Source organism: Lissotriton helveticus, chromosome 7, assembly GCF_964261635.1.
Source record: "Lissotriton helveticus chromosome 7, aLisHel1.1, whole genome shotgun sequence".
Lineage (NCBI taxonomy): Eukaryota > Metazoa > Chordata > Amphibia > Caudata > Salamandridae > Lissotriton > Lissotriton helveticus.
The window spans coordinates 312,643,859-312,661,460 of record NC_136068.1 but is presented as its reverse complement, the minus strand read 5'-3'; the positions used below and the strand labels follow the sequence as shown (position 1 = coordinate 312,661,460).

The window sequence follows — 17,602 nt, the reverse complement described above, 5'->3', positions numbered from 1 at the left end:
GGAGGTATATTTTCTTTATTGTTATTCTTGGGACAACAGCTGTCTGTTTTGTAATGCCCCACCTGTTTACAGGGATAACAATAGGGTTTTTTCTCAGTTGAAGAAGTGTCTTGGGACCCACCCCCATCCTTGGAGTTTTGGGGCCCTGGGGAAGTCTTTTCTTTACTTTTATCCCCACCCTTATCTTGAGGCTTGGTAGACTCCTTCTTCTGGTTACTGTCCTGATTCTTAGGCCTAATCCTGGTTCTGACCCATTTGTCTGCCTTCTTTCCCAATTCTTGGGGAGAGGTCAGATCAGAGTCTACCAGGTGCTGGTGTAAGAGCTGGTTCTGACAATTACTTAGGATCTGCTCCCTCATAATCAAATTATACAATCCTGTAAAGTCATGTACTTTGCTGCCATGTAGCCAACCCTCCAGAGCCTTAGTAGCACAATCTACAAAATCAGTCCAGTCCTGAGTCTGTGTCTTCTGGGTGTCTCTGAACTTGAACCTGTACTGTTCAGTGGTTAAGCCAAACCCATCTATCAGAACACTTTTCAGGACTTTGTAATTGTTTGCATCCTCATGTCTGACAGTGAGGAGCTTGTCTCTCCCTTTCTCTGAAAAGGAGTACCATAAGATTGCTGCCCACTGTTCCTCAGGAACCTGCTGTACCATGCAGGCTCTCTCAAGAGCAGTCATCCACTTGTGGATGTCATCCCCTTCCTTGTAGGGGGGCACAATCTTTGTCAGGTTTCTACTATCATAGGACCTGGGTTTCTCTTTAGGAATATTGCTGCCACCAGTGGCATCTAAGCCACACAATTTCTGCTCTCTTGCCAAGGCAAGTCTAGCTTGAGCCAAGGCTACCTCCTCCCTCTCTATCTGGAGTTTGACAGCCCTCATTCTGGCCCTATGTTCTAGCTTTTGAGAAGCACCCATGCTTCTCTGTGATTCTCTGGAGGCACTAGAAAGATGAGAGTCTCCTGAGGGAGATCTCACTCTTCTGTTGCCTGGGAGAATCATTTGTTGGGATCTGGGGAGGTGCTGGCCCTCTCCATTTCCCAGTAGGTCCAAGTTGGCCTGGCTAAGCCTACCAACTGGAACCTGGCTACCCTGATCCTGTACTTCTAAGTCCCCAGCATCTGAGTCCTCATCCAAGTCATCATCATCCTCCTCTTCAGGGGGATCAACTGCAGGGGGGTTCCCTCCAGTTCCTGTATCTAGGGAAGCTGCTTTTGCCCTCTCTAAGTCATCCTGTTCTAGGAGTTCTATCAGGGTCAGGCAGGTGGGGCTTCTGCCCCTTTTTAACCCTCTTGCTTTGCACAAGACAATCAAGTCTCTGCGGGTTAGTTTGTCATATCCAGAAGTTGCCTGGGTAGGGTCAACTGTCACAGGACTAGACCCTGAGGCCTTTCCTGTGTCGGACATGGTTACTAGTGAGGTGTAAGTGGTGCACTTACCTACACTAAGTGTTTTCCTACTGGACCTTGCTAGTGAGTTGTAGTCAGGGGTGTGCTACTCCCTTCAACCTACAACTACTAAGTTCAGTAGAACTTAATATGCTAAGCTTTTGATTTTATATGTACCTAGAGGTACTTGATGTGATCTTTCAATTTGATATAAAGATTGCAATGGTAAAACAACAGCAAGCTCAAATCCCACCGCTGCTCACCAATGTGAGAAGTTGGCCTGGTAGGGGATGTTTCCAATTCTGGAACCACCTACTACCTGACCAAACAATCCCCTTATGGTGTCTGGTTGTAAGTCAACCTTATTAGACAAGCTATCCTAGTGGTAGCATGGACTAAGCAGCCTAAAGGCTTAACTTAAGAGGTCGTGTTAAGCGAGCTGTTTTACCACATACAATCCTGTAATACCAAATGAAAGGACACCACACAAGTATATATTATAAAAATATATGTGTTTATTACTAAAAACAATCCCCAGTATTCTTTATGAATAAAGGGGCACAAGCGTTAAATCAAAAGCACTGTTTAAACATACAAAGTTGCACAATTATGGATGAGGGCAGGGGGCCACTCAAACCATATACTAAACAAGTGGTATAAGAAAGGCCACTCGAGCAGTGGTTAGGCCTAGGGCCTAGGGAATCGCTGGGAGCAGTCAGGACAAGCAATGCTGAAGTCGGGAATGGCCCTCGGGATTCGGGAGATGTGCGGAAAGCGCACGCATGCACCAATGTTAACCAATGGTGCGTAAAAGTCAAATAGTTAAAGTTTAAGGACACTTCCGCTGAACCTAGAGGAACAAAACTTAACACACAGACCCTAGAGGTGTGCACCAGTGTGGGAACACCGGCGGAGCAAAGTTACCTCACCCACAGGAAGTGGGTGCACAGGGTCGAAGTGGCGTCGGGTTTTGACACGCAGGCTCTTGGTGCTTGAAGCTGAAAGGGCTGCAGGCAGGGTGAAAGACGAAGTGTCCGGTGGAGTCCAAGGGTGGACTCAAGTTGTAGAGTACCTGAAAGCAGAGGGGACAGAGTCTGGGTCACTCAGCAGTGACCAGGGTGGAACCAGGACGGAACCAGGCAATGTCGGGCGCAATCAGGTGGTCGTCGAGGCGCTTCTCTTCGCTGTCACGTGGGCTCTGGGGCATCTGCGACGTCCAGGAGCAGGTCACGATCTGTCCCACGCAGGCTCTCACCGTCGGTGCAGTCGGCTTCCGGTTTGGAGCAAACAAGCCTTGGTAAGAGCAATCCACGCGGGATTGGAAGATGGCGTCTCACTCGGACCAGGAAGGTCAGAGTCGGGGCTCCCTTTCAGGGGAGCTGGTGTGGATCTGGAGCAACCAGAATCACGAGTCTTCTTTTGTAGTTCGTCGGCACAGGGACCACGAGCCAGCTGGCAAGTGACCGGGCCAACGCGTTGAGCCAAATCGTGCCAAAGGGCCCCACGCAGCACTCGTCGAGTGTGGAGGGCTGAACTTCGGCTCAGGAGTAGCTCAGGGTGGGGGCTTCTCAAACCCCGGTGTACAGCTTCGAGGGTCACTCGTGGGCTGCACGGTCAGCGTCTCGTGGTCACTTCAAGATGGCGTGCCCCACGCTTCCGGTCGCCTCCACGGGTCTCAGCTTTGCAGGGACTGTGGATCGGGCTGTTAGAAGCTGGGCAGGCTTGATCTCGTCGATCTCAGTCGCTCGAGTTCCGGCGGGAACTGCAACTAAGTAGACGTCGAGGGCTGGATGGTGCCTGCTGCTGCAGGGTGGTCACTCCTTGACCACAAGGGAGATTCTTCGGGCTTCCACGTTGAGATGGAGGGCGAAGGGTCCAGAATATCGTTTCAAATGTTTCTTCCAGGAAATCTGATGTGCATTGGCACTGCTCCCACTCTTATTCGAATCTGGTGGGCGTGATTACCTGCTAGGTCCCCTCCTATGGGTGGGACCCAGGAAGTGGGTGGATACACCCCCTTCCTTTGCTCCAGGCCGCCCTGGCACGAGGGCTGGAGTGCCCCAGAACCGGTTTGGCCGGATTATGCAAGGGGCAGCCTTGTGCGCCCCAGGCAGTGTCTGGTTTCTTTCAAACCTCCCTGCTACAATACACTATCTCCTGTCTGGAGGGCGGTGACACCCTCCTGTGACAGGAAACCCTTTGTCCAGGACCCCCTTGACTGGGTTTCGGTCAGCTCCAGGGGTCCAGACATTTGTCTGTGGCAGAGGCATCCATTTTGGGGATCTTAAGGTCTTTGGAGAAATCAACCGCATTAAAGTAAAGTAACATGTCTTACCCCTCTAGAGGGGTGGAATGCCATCCCCGTCGCCAGAACTGGCGAGGGGATGGTATTCCAAAGCGTATGACACCTTACACGACATGTTTTGATAAAGCCAAACCAGAGTTGCTAAATAACCGCGAGGATTATAAGGCACTTAATAGTATATGGTATGGCATTATCCTGAAACAGCTTAGGGATTTGTTCCCGACGGCTGCAGACAGGCTCAGCTCATGCTAGAGCTCCATCTCACATAAAAACCATGCACCCAGCCTCCAGGATTGGTGAGGCCTGTCTATAGGAGTGGCTCACAGGTTTACATGTGTCCAGATATAGGTTTAGACATAGGTATACTATATCTAAGCAAGGGGTGTGTACACCACCTTACCCCAGCTGAGTGATCAGCCAGTTGTGTCAATTTAAGAACCAGCCAGGGGTGGCAAAAGATATGCTGCAGCCCCTGGTAGGCCTTAGTGGCTCCTGTGCCCTGTGCACCTATAGTGCATTCTACAGGGGCTGACAAGGAGTCCATTTCCAATTGGTATGTACCTAGGGTACATGGAATCCATTTTACAGAGAGAGCAGATGGCCTGGGGCCCTGATTAGCAGGGAACCAGGTCAACTAACTCAAAAAACCAGCTAAACACAGGCAAAAAATCTGGGGTAACCATAGTCAGGTAGCCACCTTCCTACATTCAGCCATCCCATAACTAGTGATTACTAAATTAACTTTCCAGTGGTCACTTTTGTGTCCTCTGTTGATCCAAATAAAAGAATCAAAACGTCAGCTGAGTACTTGTTCCAGACACTAATGGCAAATGAGACAGGTCAATTTTCTAACTGGTACTAAGCCCTATGAGATTTTATTCCACACAGTTTTCCCAAACTTTATTCTGTGCCACAAAAAACAGTTGTTCATTAGGCAATACAGATGATATGCTTTCTGTTAGGCAGTGGGATTTCAGAGCTAACCGGGGTGAACTAGGACCCATATATATTAACACATTTACCCATAGACACAGAATGGGTAAACCTATTAGGTAACTCAGGCCATATGTTTTGAGTACAACAGAGCAACAATGCTCACAGGTAGACATCTGTACACAACATTAACAGGACAACAGCTTGATTTGAGTGTCCTGGGATGTATGCAAAGCGGGCTTTCAGAAAAGCTTCCATTACAGTTGCATAAATTGCATAATTTACGCATTCACCATCCTAAATTTATGCAAAATGTTGGGAACTGCACCAAAGTGAAATTTAGCATATTTGCTGTTGCACTGGACTGCTTCGGAGCAGTAAACGTCTAATGGAAGGCAGGTTACAGCAGAAAATGTATCCCTAGAGACATTTCTCCTTAAACCAGACCTCTTACAGGTATTTTAAGTGACATTTGAAAGAGATATATGCCAGTATTTTCAATGTTCATTCGAGATGCACTAAAGTGTATTTCACATCATTTAAGTGTACTTTCTCGCACTTTTCCTGACATTTTGCATAATTTTGGAAAACGCCACACCCTTTTTGCAAAAGTGGTGGGGTGGATGGCCTTTTTGCCTCTGGATTTTAAAACATCTGCCCACCAGTGGAAATCTGCTTTATAAAAGCCACATGCTGGGTCAATTTTGTGGTACCTCGGTCTGCATAACTTATACTGTAGAAGCTTAATCAATACTCAAACATGTGACGCCCTTTTGCTTCAAGATTGACCAATACAAGAATACCTGCTTTCTTGTTTTAACGCACAAACATTCCATACTTGCTTTCAAGCTTACCTGCTAATTGGGTTACCTGCTAATTGGGTTACCTGCTAATTGGCAAGAATTGGAAATTGTATTATCTCTGTGTAGCAGCTGCAACTCAAACCAAAGATATACCTGGATACCCCTTGTCAGATCCCGGTCAGGGCCACAGGGCATATTTAGTGTACTGGGCCACACCATTGGGTTTGAAGTGACTTGCCACTACTGTCCTGGGATCCGTCCTACTATGTCATTGCCAACTGGGCCAAGTACAGCCTTTGTGCACTTGACTCTGGGAAACAGCATTTACAACACTGTTGGTACAACGCAGTGCCTTTACAATGTGGTCAGTACAACGACCGAGTAGTTACCACGCATACCATTACAACGCAAGTCATTACAACAACTTGCTGTAGGGGGCTTTTGGTGTTAGGTGTTGGATTTTAAATCCAATCCCTTTCCTACTGTTGCACAGACTGCAGTTCGAATAGTAAATTATATGATTCCAAACTCCAGGGCTCCCCTACAGCAAGTCGTTGTAATGACTTGAGTTGTAATTGTACGCGTGGTAACAATGTGGTCGTTGTACTGACTGCGTTGTAAAGGCATGAGTTGTAAACGCATGCGTTGTAACGTCATATATTCTTGACTTTCAGTGCAGCACGGAGCCTTTGTCAAAAGCTTCTTAGGGAGGTAGTGTGAGGAGCAAGGGCTCAGAACTCAGCAGTCAAACAATAGACACAATAACACAATTTCCAGTCGAGCCATATTTTTGAAGAGGCCCTCCTGCTTGGACGAATACATTAGTCTCTTCTTTGTTTCACTCAAGTTGTAGGGTGTGGCTAAGGGATGACTTCTTTCAAATGATCCAGCAATGTGTGACACTGTATGGTAGTTTATTTCTAAACATTCTGTAACATCTTTTTCGTCTGTATGATGTAAATAAGACACTAAGCGCAGCCAATGTGGAAAAGTCGAAAAATAATTTGAGTTTAGGGCTCCGGATCCCTTCCAATGAACAGGAAGTGGCTTCTAGACCGAAAACAAAAAATAGATAGAGATGTACCTCAGATTTTCAAGCCAGTTGTTTACCCTCTAAATAAATAATCAACTCGTAAATAATATAACTCCACAGGGAAAAAAAGTATATGGGCTTTCATCTGGGTATTTCCACCTCCATGGATCCATTAAGTCCAACCCATCTATCAGTGTACTTATTGCCTGACAAACGTGAGTCCTTTAACCGCGCCCTCTCTTATCAGTAGTATCCCTTTGTGGGCAAAGCATTTCATTAAAATCAATTACTATAACGTATGGGTCATTAAATACATTTAGACTGAGCACAAAGTGCTGGTAAGGATCCGGGGATATTCCCATTAGTACTTTATATGGATCAATACTATATTTAATCTTCTTTAGATGTGTCTGGCTGCATGTTTCAGTGGCAGCACTGTTTGCAGGATGTGTTTACTACTTGCAGCTTCCTGCAATAGATATCGCTGGACTGCGTGGAAGGGATGACAGGAGTCATGGCGTCAAAGATTGGCAATGCTTTCAGTACCATAGATGAGTCAAAGGCCTCGAGGGTCATTGGCAGTATTGTGAGTCAGATATTACAATAGTGTTGATTATATAGTCATCTCCTTTCCCTCTCTGAAATCTCCCTTTAACACTTCTCCCATTCACTTTCTTCAGTGCATCTTTATCCTAATGACATATTTCCTTTTTTATATCTTACCCATCTTTCATAGGTTCTGTTCTCCTTTTTCCACTCCTCTTTTCTTTATATTCACCTCAGATTCAATGTTCTAACCTCCTCTTCTCTCCACAATTGAATTCATATCTCTGTCATTTCCATCAGCACCTTCAACTGCAAACTTTGGCAGTCATAGGCTTATTTCACGCTTGTTCTCTGTTTTTTTAAGGTTACCTGTGTAACCCCCCCCCCACCCAATTTTCACATATATGCGCAAATCAGGGATGTGTAATTTGCATACTTAATGGTTTGCACATTGGTGTGTAATTTGTGAGGCTAAATGATACTTTTGGAGGGGGTAGCAAAGCGACATGCTTAATGAATATCAACTAAGCAGGTTTCATTTTGCAAATGTGATTGGAGGTAAAAACAGGGAAGTAAGCCTGCATGGGACACCAGACCTCTGATCCTAAGAGTCACCTAAAAAATAGGGAATTACCATGACACCATTCCCCATCCGTAGGTGTTTCCTACCTGGAAATTTCACCAGCTTTTAGATGATGAAGTGTCAGGGTGGGAATTACCAGAAACTCAGCATTCGTCCATCTCTTTTAATTCTCAATTTGCCCAGAAACACTGTTTCCTGTGAATTGGCAATGAGTCAGACCCCATGATGAGGGCCTTAGAAGAGGGTAGCTGCTGGAGAATGCTGGATAGTGATCTCTCCACCCAGTTAGACTTCAACTACCATGTTCCATTCATCTTGCATTGTGTGCTACTCTGAAGTAAACACAAGGTCACAGTGCACTGCTGTAAAAATACATAGAATAAGCAAATAAACCCTAATCTAGGAAATGTGCCTTATCTTGTCACATCCTGCAGGGCATCACTAAAGACAACTGTCATGACATTCTAGTCACATCAGAAATGAGGGCTTCCTTGTTAGAGTAAGGAATGATTGCACAAGATGGTGTCATCTTAATTTATTGCTATGGGATAAGGCAAATATTAGTAGAAAGGAGATTTTGCCAAATATATGTATCAGGTTGGTTGCATCCCTTGTTGGCTGTCTAAAATAAATATTAGCTTACTACTCGGCTCCTTCAAGAATGTCTTTGGGATCTCAAAGAGTCAGGACTTCATGGGGGTTTTAAAAAGTAGCATTCCCACATAGATCTTTGTTTGAGGAAGTGTTTGGATATCTACAACAGTGAAGGAAAATATTTCAACAGAAAAGGAGGAGACCTTGAGCAATGGCTTCAATGTAGAATTCTTACACACAAACCTTCTGCATTTAGTGGATCGGGGTTATATGTTATCCTGCAAATGAAACTACATAGTATTGCACAGTTGTATATTTCAATATCAAGGTCTGTAATGTTGACTTGCACATTGACTCCACAATATTGACTCTCACTGTATTATCAAGATTATCATATATAATGAAGTCTGGGTTTACTATGCTAAATCCACATCTACTTACCAGGACAACATAACGCACATAGATATTGTGAAGTCAATAAATATGCCGGTCAATATTAAAACTTCAATATTGTTACTCCCCACCATTTTGGAGAGAGGTATGGGTGTAATCTAATTGACCATTGGAGATAGGACATAGGTTCCAGTGAAGTTTTTATTGTAGGCCTCATGAGGTACATATTTTACTGGCACTGGCATGCTTCTATGTGTTTTCTATTTACTGTTATTAAAAAAAAAAATGTTAAACAAGTGGAAAACACAAGTAGGGAAAGGCATAAAGGGGCAATCGAAGTACTGAGAAGGTTTCAGTACAGAGGATGAGAAGAGAGTGAGAAGACTGAAAAAGTGAATGAGCAATTGGCAAAAGAGGGATGAAAAGAAAGGGAATAACTGGATAATGTAAGAAGATAGTGTGGAATCAACAGTGGAAAAATGGTGAAAAGGGGGAGGTTAATCTAAGAAAACAGACGACAAGTACAAAATGAGGACTATGAATGCCAACATCTACATTAGAAGATGCTGATGAATTTACATGGGGCGAAGCGAGGAGGTGAGAAGATTAAAAGTGAAATGAATATAAGTAAAAGAGGATTGAAAAAATAGTTCATAACCTATGAATGATGGGTAAATAATACAAAAGGAAAAAACAATAATGACAAAGGGACACTAAATAAAGCGAAGGAGCAAAGGGATAAGGGGAAGATGACAGAGAGAAAGGCGAGGACTATATATTACACACTATGGTGATTGCCACATTCTAATATGATCATTAATGATTGTCATTTTTGTGGCAAAATTCTGAAGAGATAGGGCTACTGACAGGGATATATATATGACAGAGAAATAGAGAAACAGAGAGTGAGCACGAAAGTGAGTTACACAGGGTTACGTAAACAGAGAGAGCAAAGAAGATTGGAGAAAGGTAAGGAAAGAGAAGAGTAATGACAGAGCTAGATAAAGATTTCAGTATTTGAATACAGATATGTATGCATGCCACAAATGACACAAAATAGCTGGGTGAAAAGCAAAATTATTTACAAACCTGGTGTTGCTGAAGAACAACATCAGAGATCTCTATATGATCAAGCATTGGAAGTGGGAATCCTTTCCCTAAGATATCTGAAAAAAGAAAATAAATTACTTTTTAATAAACTGTTTCAGGTTTTTTCCACCCAACTTATTTTCTTCATTCCTTCTCTTATTTCTTGTATCCTTCTTCTGTTATTTCTACTTTTGATTTTCTTTTTGTTCTAACAAACAAACATTTTACAACATACAATAAGAAAAACAACCCATAATAAAATACATTTGAGAAATTCACCCAGTGTTACACATCTGTGTCACTACCTCTACTTAATAAGGCATTACATTCAGTTCTCACCTGAAATAGAAAATTATGCAACAGAAAATAACGTTGAAATAAATTGCAAGTCATGTTTCTGGCCCAGTGATCTGATGATTCTATACAAAGTTGTACATCTTCAGGTTTCTGACTTTTAGGAACTCACAAATGCTATCAGAAATATGTCTGTAAACATGTCCTAGCTGCAGACTGCCTGGTGTACTTCAATCATTAAAGGCTGCTGTTTCTGCCTTTCTGGTGATAAATACCAGGTGGTTTCTGGTCATTCAGTCGAACATGACAGAGAGGCAGAAACTGAGTACGAAGTAGTCGTTGTGTGAACGAGGCTCCAGTTACGAGAGGACCTAAATCTTGTCTGCATAGCTGTAGCTCGATAGGCAAAAGCATTTGATAAGATGAGGCAGTGCCAGGAGTAAGTAGAGCCATGCGGTCACCTAATCGTGTATGATCGGTAAGATCTCCATAATTCACATACAAGTTCCATAAATGCTTATAAATCATACAGCCATGAATGCATTTGTTTGCGTTCCCATGCTACCACCCATACCTTTTGATGCAAAACCCATCTACCAAAATTTGTAGTCAGGGCTTAGCACCAAACGTTAATGCCACTTCGAAGTAGGTAGTAACAGGAGAAACGTTTTGATTTGTCCTGTCTGTGCAGCACACATTTAAAGTTGGAAAAGTGTTTGAACTTGTCTAGGCATAGTATATTGTACAGCAAGGGTACCCTGCCTGTATAAAACCTATGCTAGACTCAGGCACGCACAGTAGCGATATGGCGCTAAGGTGTGTGCCTGGCTCACAGAAGCTAAAATCGGCGCTATGTAAAGGGGAGAAGAAGAGGAGAGGTTGGGGAGAGGAGTTGGCCCAACGGCGAGGGCGACATCGAATCTGGGGAACTGGGTTTGAGTCTCTGCAAAGACGCTGAACATCCTGTGATTCTGGGCAAATCACTTAATCTCCTTGTGCATAACAAAAATGAATGTGTCCCCATGTAATGCAACTGGTGCTATGTAAAGCGCTCTGATACCCGATTCAGGTCAAGTTCGCGCTATATAAAACTCTGTCAAACAAAAGAGCCATATTTCTGTAGATATGGCGCTATCCTGCCCCCTCCATGTCATGAAAAGTTGTGCTGCCTCTTTGGGTGCTGTGATGCATTGCGTACCTTGTTTGAAAATCTGGCCCTAAAAGTATTAACTCAAAAGAGCCTAGAGGAAGAAGAACAGCAGTCAATAAAGGTATTCCGCAACATCCCCAGTTTTAATAAATGCAAAGCAAATGTAATCATCACCAAATAAAAGCCCACAATAGGAAGCTCAACCAAAAAAGGTAGCAACCTGCCAATTCTAATCATCAATAATAAACCTAGTTTAGTGATCCCCTTCAACCCACAGGGCCAGAAGCAATAGCTGCATACATATTAGGCTCAAGTACCCACTATGGCGCAACTCATTGTGGGGAATCCTTTAGCAAACATCCACTCTTCCTCTCCCGGATGCTTTATCATATTTTCATCTTCTCAGCACACACACTCTATTTACCTAGCCCACTTCGGCCATTTACAGAGAGACAGCAAAAGCCTCCTCTTATTGTCAGGTCACTTAAGAAGCACCACCATCTTCAACAAAGTGTGAACTACATTTGCACAATTGTATGTGCTAGCAACTTACCATTAACATGAGGAAGAAGGATGTGAGAGATGTAGTAGTTCACAGTAATATCCAACAACGCTACCTAGGGAAAAGGACACATTAATCTAACAGTGGAAATGCAGTGACAATGCTGTTAATGCCAATCATCATCAATCATATGTACTATTTAAATCATCTGGGCACATCTGCAAACATGCTCCTACAACACCATACACTATGGAAAAGAGTGGTATGGGCAAGGGTGGAACTGTTCCTGAAATGTTGATTCTCCATTTCTTGAGAATTAAACCTTTCTGCAAGGTAACAGAGACCTTTCAGGTTCTCGGTCAGCTGTCATGGTCCTCCATCAGTTACCCTTTCTATGATCTGGCAGACAGGGCAGCTGTCACTAGACAAAGATGTGAGCATCACCACAAGGGGTTTTGGCTCCGCCCATATGTTGGGATGCAGGAGCACTCGATTTTATTGGGCAGCTGATTTGGGATTCCTTGAAAGAGTGCTTGTATTGCACTCCTATTGGCTGGTAGAGGATTTCCTTCACCTAATATGGACGCCATGTTAAAACGCGATGATGAGGTGCCAAGTAAGTTCCATTATTTAGGTTGAAGCCTACTAGAGGTGCAGCTGTCTACTTTTGTAAAGACATCTTGGGGACATTCAGAAAGATGGCCTAGGAATGCATTCCACCTGTTGCTTGCCATTAGCTTGTGGTTTGTAACGCACATTTTCTCACTTCCTATGCTGGCTTTCTTTGCTTTAGGCTGTTCTGCTTAGATTTGTCCCTCCTGTTGCCCAAACAGTGTTTACTGTATGCTTCCGCGAACTCACTTTCTGTAAACAGGCCTTTAAATCTTGTTCTAATCTTGTCACAATTACTTTGCATTTAAAGGTAGAGGTCAAATGTCAAGCTCTCTCTTCGATGGAGCTTTGTGTTTGCTTTTCTTTCTCTTACTTGAAAGTGGGAAAATGTAAGTGATAATCCTGTTGAGTGTTCATGTAAGAGAAGAAGGTGTAGGATATTTTTTTCTAGCACACAAAAAAATGAACTGTGCTAACCCACTCCACCCCAATCCACCCCACTCCATTACACTCCAATTTAACCTACCCCACTTCACCCCAAAGTACCCTACACCAATCTACCCATCTAATCTGCTTCACTCCAATGTACCCCACTTCAATCTTTCCTAGCCAATCTACTCCACTCCAAACTACCCCACTCTTATATATCACACTCCAATGTACCCCACTCCACTACAATCAACCCCACTTCACTTCAATCTATCCTACCATAATTCATCCAATCTATCCCACTGCAACCTACTTGACTCCACTCTACCCTAATCTACTCCACTCCTATCTACCCTTGTCCACACCAATCTACATCACTCCACTCCAATCTACCCCAATACACCGCTCTCCACTCTTTCATAATCTATCCCACTCCACTCAATCTACCCCAATATATCCCACTTCGATACACCCCACTCCAATCTACTCTATTCTCTGCATCCTACCCCACTCCACCACAATCTACTCAACTTCACCCCAATCTACCCCAAGTCAATCCGACTCACTCCCATTCCAGTCTACCCCACGGCCTTCTACCCCAATATACTCCAGTCCAGTGTAATTCACTTCACTACGATCTACTCCACTATACCCCAGTCTGCCACAATATACCTCAATCTATCCCACTCCACCCCACTCTAATATACCACACCTCAGCCCGGTCTGCCCCACACCACTCCAATCTACCCAACTCCCCAATCTACCCCACTCCACTCTATCCCAATATACCCAACTCCAATCCATCCTATCCTTCTATAATCTACCTCACTCCTTTCCAATGTACCCAAATACACCCCACGCCATGCTTTCTCAATCTACCCCTAACCACTCAATCCCAATCTACCCCACTCTACCATACTCCCATCTACCCCACTACAATTAACCCCACACTGATCTACCCCAATCTACTCTACTCCACTCCACACCAATCTACCCCAATTAATTCTACCCCACTCCAATCTACCACACTAATTTACCCAACTCCCCCACTCTAATATACCCCAATCCACCCCACTCTACCCCCTACTCCACTCTATGCCAATCTACCCCACTTCAGTCTGCCTCAAACTACCCCATTTCACTCTACCCCAATCCACCCCACTCCAATCTATTGCACCCCATTCTAAAACAAGAACGTTTAGCCATGCTGAACAGCATCCATACTGGTGTACAAAATGGCTAAAAGACATTTTCAAAACCAATGGCTGTTGCAAAGGAGATACATATTGGCTTTGTTAATGCTTGTTATCCTTGGGCAAGTTGCTTCTTTCAGACCAAAGGTACTGGAGCGCTTACATTAACACAAATTACATTACACAAAGTCACATTATTATTTTGAGGTGGGGGGAGATTAAGTGACTCATTTGTCCAGAATCACAGGGTGCTAAGCCGACGCCAATATTCACACCTGCTTGCACCATTTTAAAGTCACAACTCTGGCCCTGACACCGCCCTGTCATGAGCGTCAACTAAGGGGTATATTCACAAGAACGTGTGATAACTACGGCAAGAGTAGCGTAACGCAACTTTCAACTTCGCAGCCCATCGCGTGAAAATAACCCTGTGTCAACGTGAAATTCACAACAATGCGGTAGCATGAGATAGCCACCAGATAACGGGGCAAATGTCCATGTGAAAAGCAAAGCCACGCCGCAAAATGCAGTACACAAACACAAAAAAACATGCGATGAGGCCAACCGTGGGACAAAAAGTAGAGAAAACCAGCCACAGGCCTGCAAATCCCACGCGTCTGGCGGAACAATGAACCATAAAAACCCTGTGGAATATACACCAGAAACAAGCCAAAGAACGTAGCAACATAGATGCGGCCTGACCCAGCGCAGAGGCCTACTCGAACCCCACAATCCCCACAGACCACCAGCAAGGAACAAGGGGGTCCGGGAAGGCCAAGGAGAAGAGGGAGAGGAAGACGGGGTGCAGATTGCAGGAAAACAAGACCAGCGTCACGGAGGTGGCAGAATACTATCAGCAACTGACCCACTAGCAGAGGAATCCAACACCCCACAAACACTCACAGTGTACACTGCCATACAGTCTGCATGCAAAGTAGCAAATGCGCCAACATATATGCCATCACCAAGGCAACATGCACCTCCCTTTCACATCGCAGAGGGGCACACAACACCTGCAGCAGAGCACATAACCCAACGCATCAGTAATGCCGGAGAGGGCCACCACACCGTCAACACCGACGCCCCACAACAGCCCATGGACATCCCACGCACCCCCCCCAGGACCCAGACAGCCAAGCTACTCAGAGGAGAACACCAAGCCTGCAACAGACCACACAGCAGGAAGCACCCGCAGGCACAGCTGGCTCACGACACATCACCCAACCACACATGGCACCCCAAAGGCATGTGTCAGCACACCAAAATGAGGTGGCCCAACAGGTGTGGGTCGCGGCCGAACCCATGGAATGCAAACCAGAACACATACGTAGGGGTCAATCACCCTACAGGGCCCACCCAAACCCCACTAAGGAGACCCACGCTGCCATAGAAACACATGCAGATGCACATGCACAGCACAGAACCACGCCCAGAGGCGCACAATTAGCAGTCACACACACATGTTGGCTGTGCGTATGATGGCCCTGGCTGCTCCCCTCACAATTGGAGTGGGTGATGACAAAGCTACATGTCCAATACCCAACCCGCTGCCTCCAGTGACATGTCTGCATCGGTGATACACCGCACAATGTAAAGTCGTAGAGCCCAGAGACCACATGCAGATTACAAGACCAGAAGGACACACGCAGAGACCATGTTGAACTGGCTACGGGCACATGCGCCCGGCCCCTTTATTGGCAGGGCCACATGTACAGTGACGCCTGTGCTGGATGTGTGTGGGGTGAGTGGAAGCCAACCCGCACGGAATGTCTGGTGTTTGGCAACCACTTGGAGATTGGACACCAATGCAACGCAAACAGAAAACACATTGAATACAGAGTCAACTGATGAGCAACATGGGGTGAGCCAGATAAAGTCCAGAGGACAGCCAACATGGAAACAGAAGAGTCCGTGAGTTGCAGTGCACTGGGCTGTGGACACTAGAGATGAGTGTGCTCATGTGCAGAAAATGTCTTGCACTGTGTCCCTTCGATACATTCCTGATGCAGATGCAGTGGGGTGAGTCAGACCTACACCATCTTCACCATCAAGGTCTCAGGGCCCCCACACTGTCTGAGGTGACATACCTGCGCAACCGCTCCACAGCACAAAGCACAATCAGCTATGGACAATGACCAGCGGTGCACTGAGTCACTGGCACCTGGAGTGATGAGCAGGGTAACAGGCCGAAGATGGTATCCATGACAGGCCTGAGCAACCACGAAGTCTGTCTGGACCACCGCTTCAACTCTGGCAGATGGCGTTTGGAGGTGGTCCTTGCGGTGGTGGCGTGTCCCTCCTGCGGTGATGTGTCGTCCGAGCTGGTCTGGACTTGGTTTGGTGTGTGAGCCCTGGTTGAACGCATTTGGGCCAGGAGGCTGCGTACAGCGCAAGGCCACAGAGTCATGGCATTGATGAGCCCAAGGGCCACGCCTCAGGGGCCAGCCTATGGCCCCGGAGTAGGGGTCCTGGACTTGACCAGCACAGAGTTAGTGGCCCTGGATGCACTGCGGCCGGCACAGGCACCCAGCCTATGGGACAGTGACTTGCGAAGCAGTCAGATAGGCCATGCGACCTGAGCGGGTGACCATCATTGTCCGAGGTGTATGTTTCGGAGTATTTCGTGGGACAGTAGAAGGTGTCCTCCAGGGCAAGACGCTGAAAGGTTTTATCAGGAAGCAGCAAATGGAGGAGTGGAATGCGACAGCCCGTTGCCACCACCAAGTCTGTATCAGCTACATGGGGGTGTAAACTGCCCCCTAGTCCATAGGCCCAGATATTACCACTGTCCGACTAGAGAGTGTCCTTGAATGGCTGGAAACAGACTTAGTGGCACCGGGGCTGAGTGGGGATGCAGACTGCGATTCTTGGATGTAGAGGTCTACCCAACAGAAGAGGGGTTAGTCACCACCCTCTTTAAAAAGAAGACTGATCGGAATAAAGCGTTACACTTCCAAAGCAACCATCCGAGAAACCTTAGAGAAAACTTGCCGTTTGGGCAATATCTTCGAATAAAAAGAAATTGCCATTTCAAAGATGAGTATATTCTACATGCTAACAACCTCACGGAGAACCTTCTAGCTAGAGGGTACCCAAAAAAACTCTTAAAAAGGACCATGAAGAGAGCTTGGTGGGTCCCAAGAGAGACACTTTTGGAAAAAAGAGACAAACCCACACTCAATAGGGTGGTCTGTGCATCCACTTTTTGTCCCAACTCTAATCAGCTGAAAAAAACTATCCTGCAGAACTGGCACCTAGTTGAAAAGGTTGACCAGTCCCTCAAAGAGAAACCACTTTTTGCGTTTAAAAAGGACCAAAATGTAGCAAATCATTTAGTACGGGCAGCAATACAGAAGAAAAAACAACCAACAGTTGGCTCACTATTGGGACTACCACCGATCTTGGGACACCACAAATGTGGGTCTTGTACATGTTGCCCACATACAGAAGAAGGGTCACTTTTTCAACATAATCAAGTGTTTTGGAAACACGAGAATTTTTCAAACTGCAAATCCAGATATGTGATCTATGGTATAAAATGCCCGTGCGACAAGCTATATATTGGGAAGACCAACCAGGAAGTGAGATGCCGGATAACGCAGCACAAGTCGCGGATAAAAAACAACGTGATGACTGCACCACTGGTAAATCCTTGGTGCATGAATAACCACACTTTGGATGACCTGAAGTGGACCGTTATCCTTAAGATTGAGAAGGACCCCCGAGGTGGAGATATTGAAGAAAAACTCG

The 17,602-nt window shown here is 45.4% G+C and overlaps 1 protein-coding gene across 1 annotated transcript in view; it reads right to left on the bottom strand.

The window, feature by feature from the left end:
• The window catches only part of LOC144768456 (bactericidal permeability-increasing protein-like), a 347,712-nt gene that overhangs the window by 9,076 nt on the left and 321,034 nt on the right, over window positions 1-17,602 (bottom strand). Inside the window, exons 13-14 of the mRNA XM_078652124.1 lie at window positions 11,670-11,733; window positions 9,673-9,749 (exon numbers count right to left, since the gene is read on the bottom strand). Of these exons, the coding sequence (XP_078508250.1) occupies window positions 9,673-9,749; window positions 11,670-11,733 (141 nt within the window). The remainder of the gene's footprint in view (window positions 1-9,672; window positions 9,750-11,669; window positions 11,734-17,602) is intronic.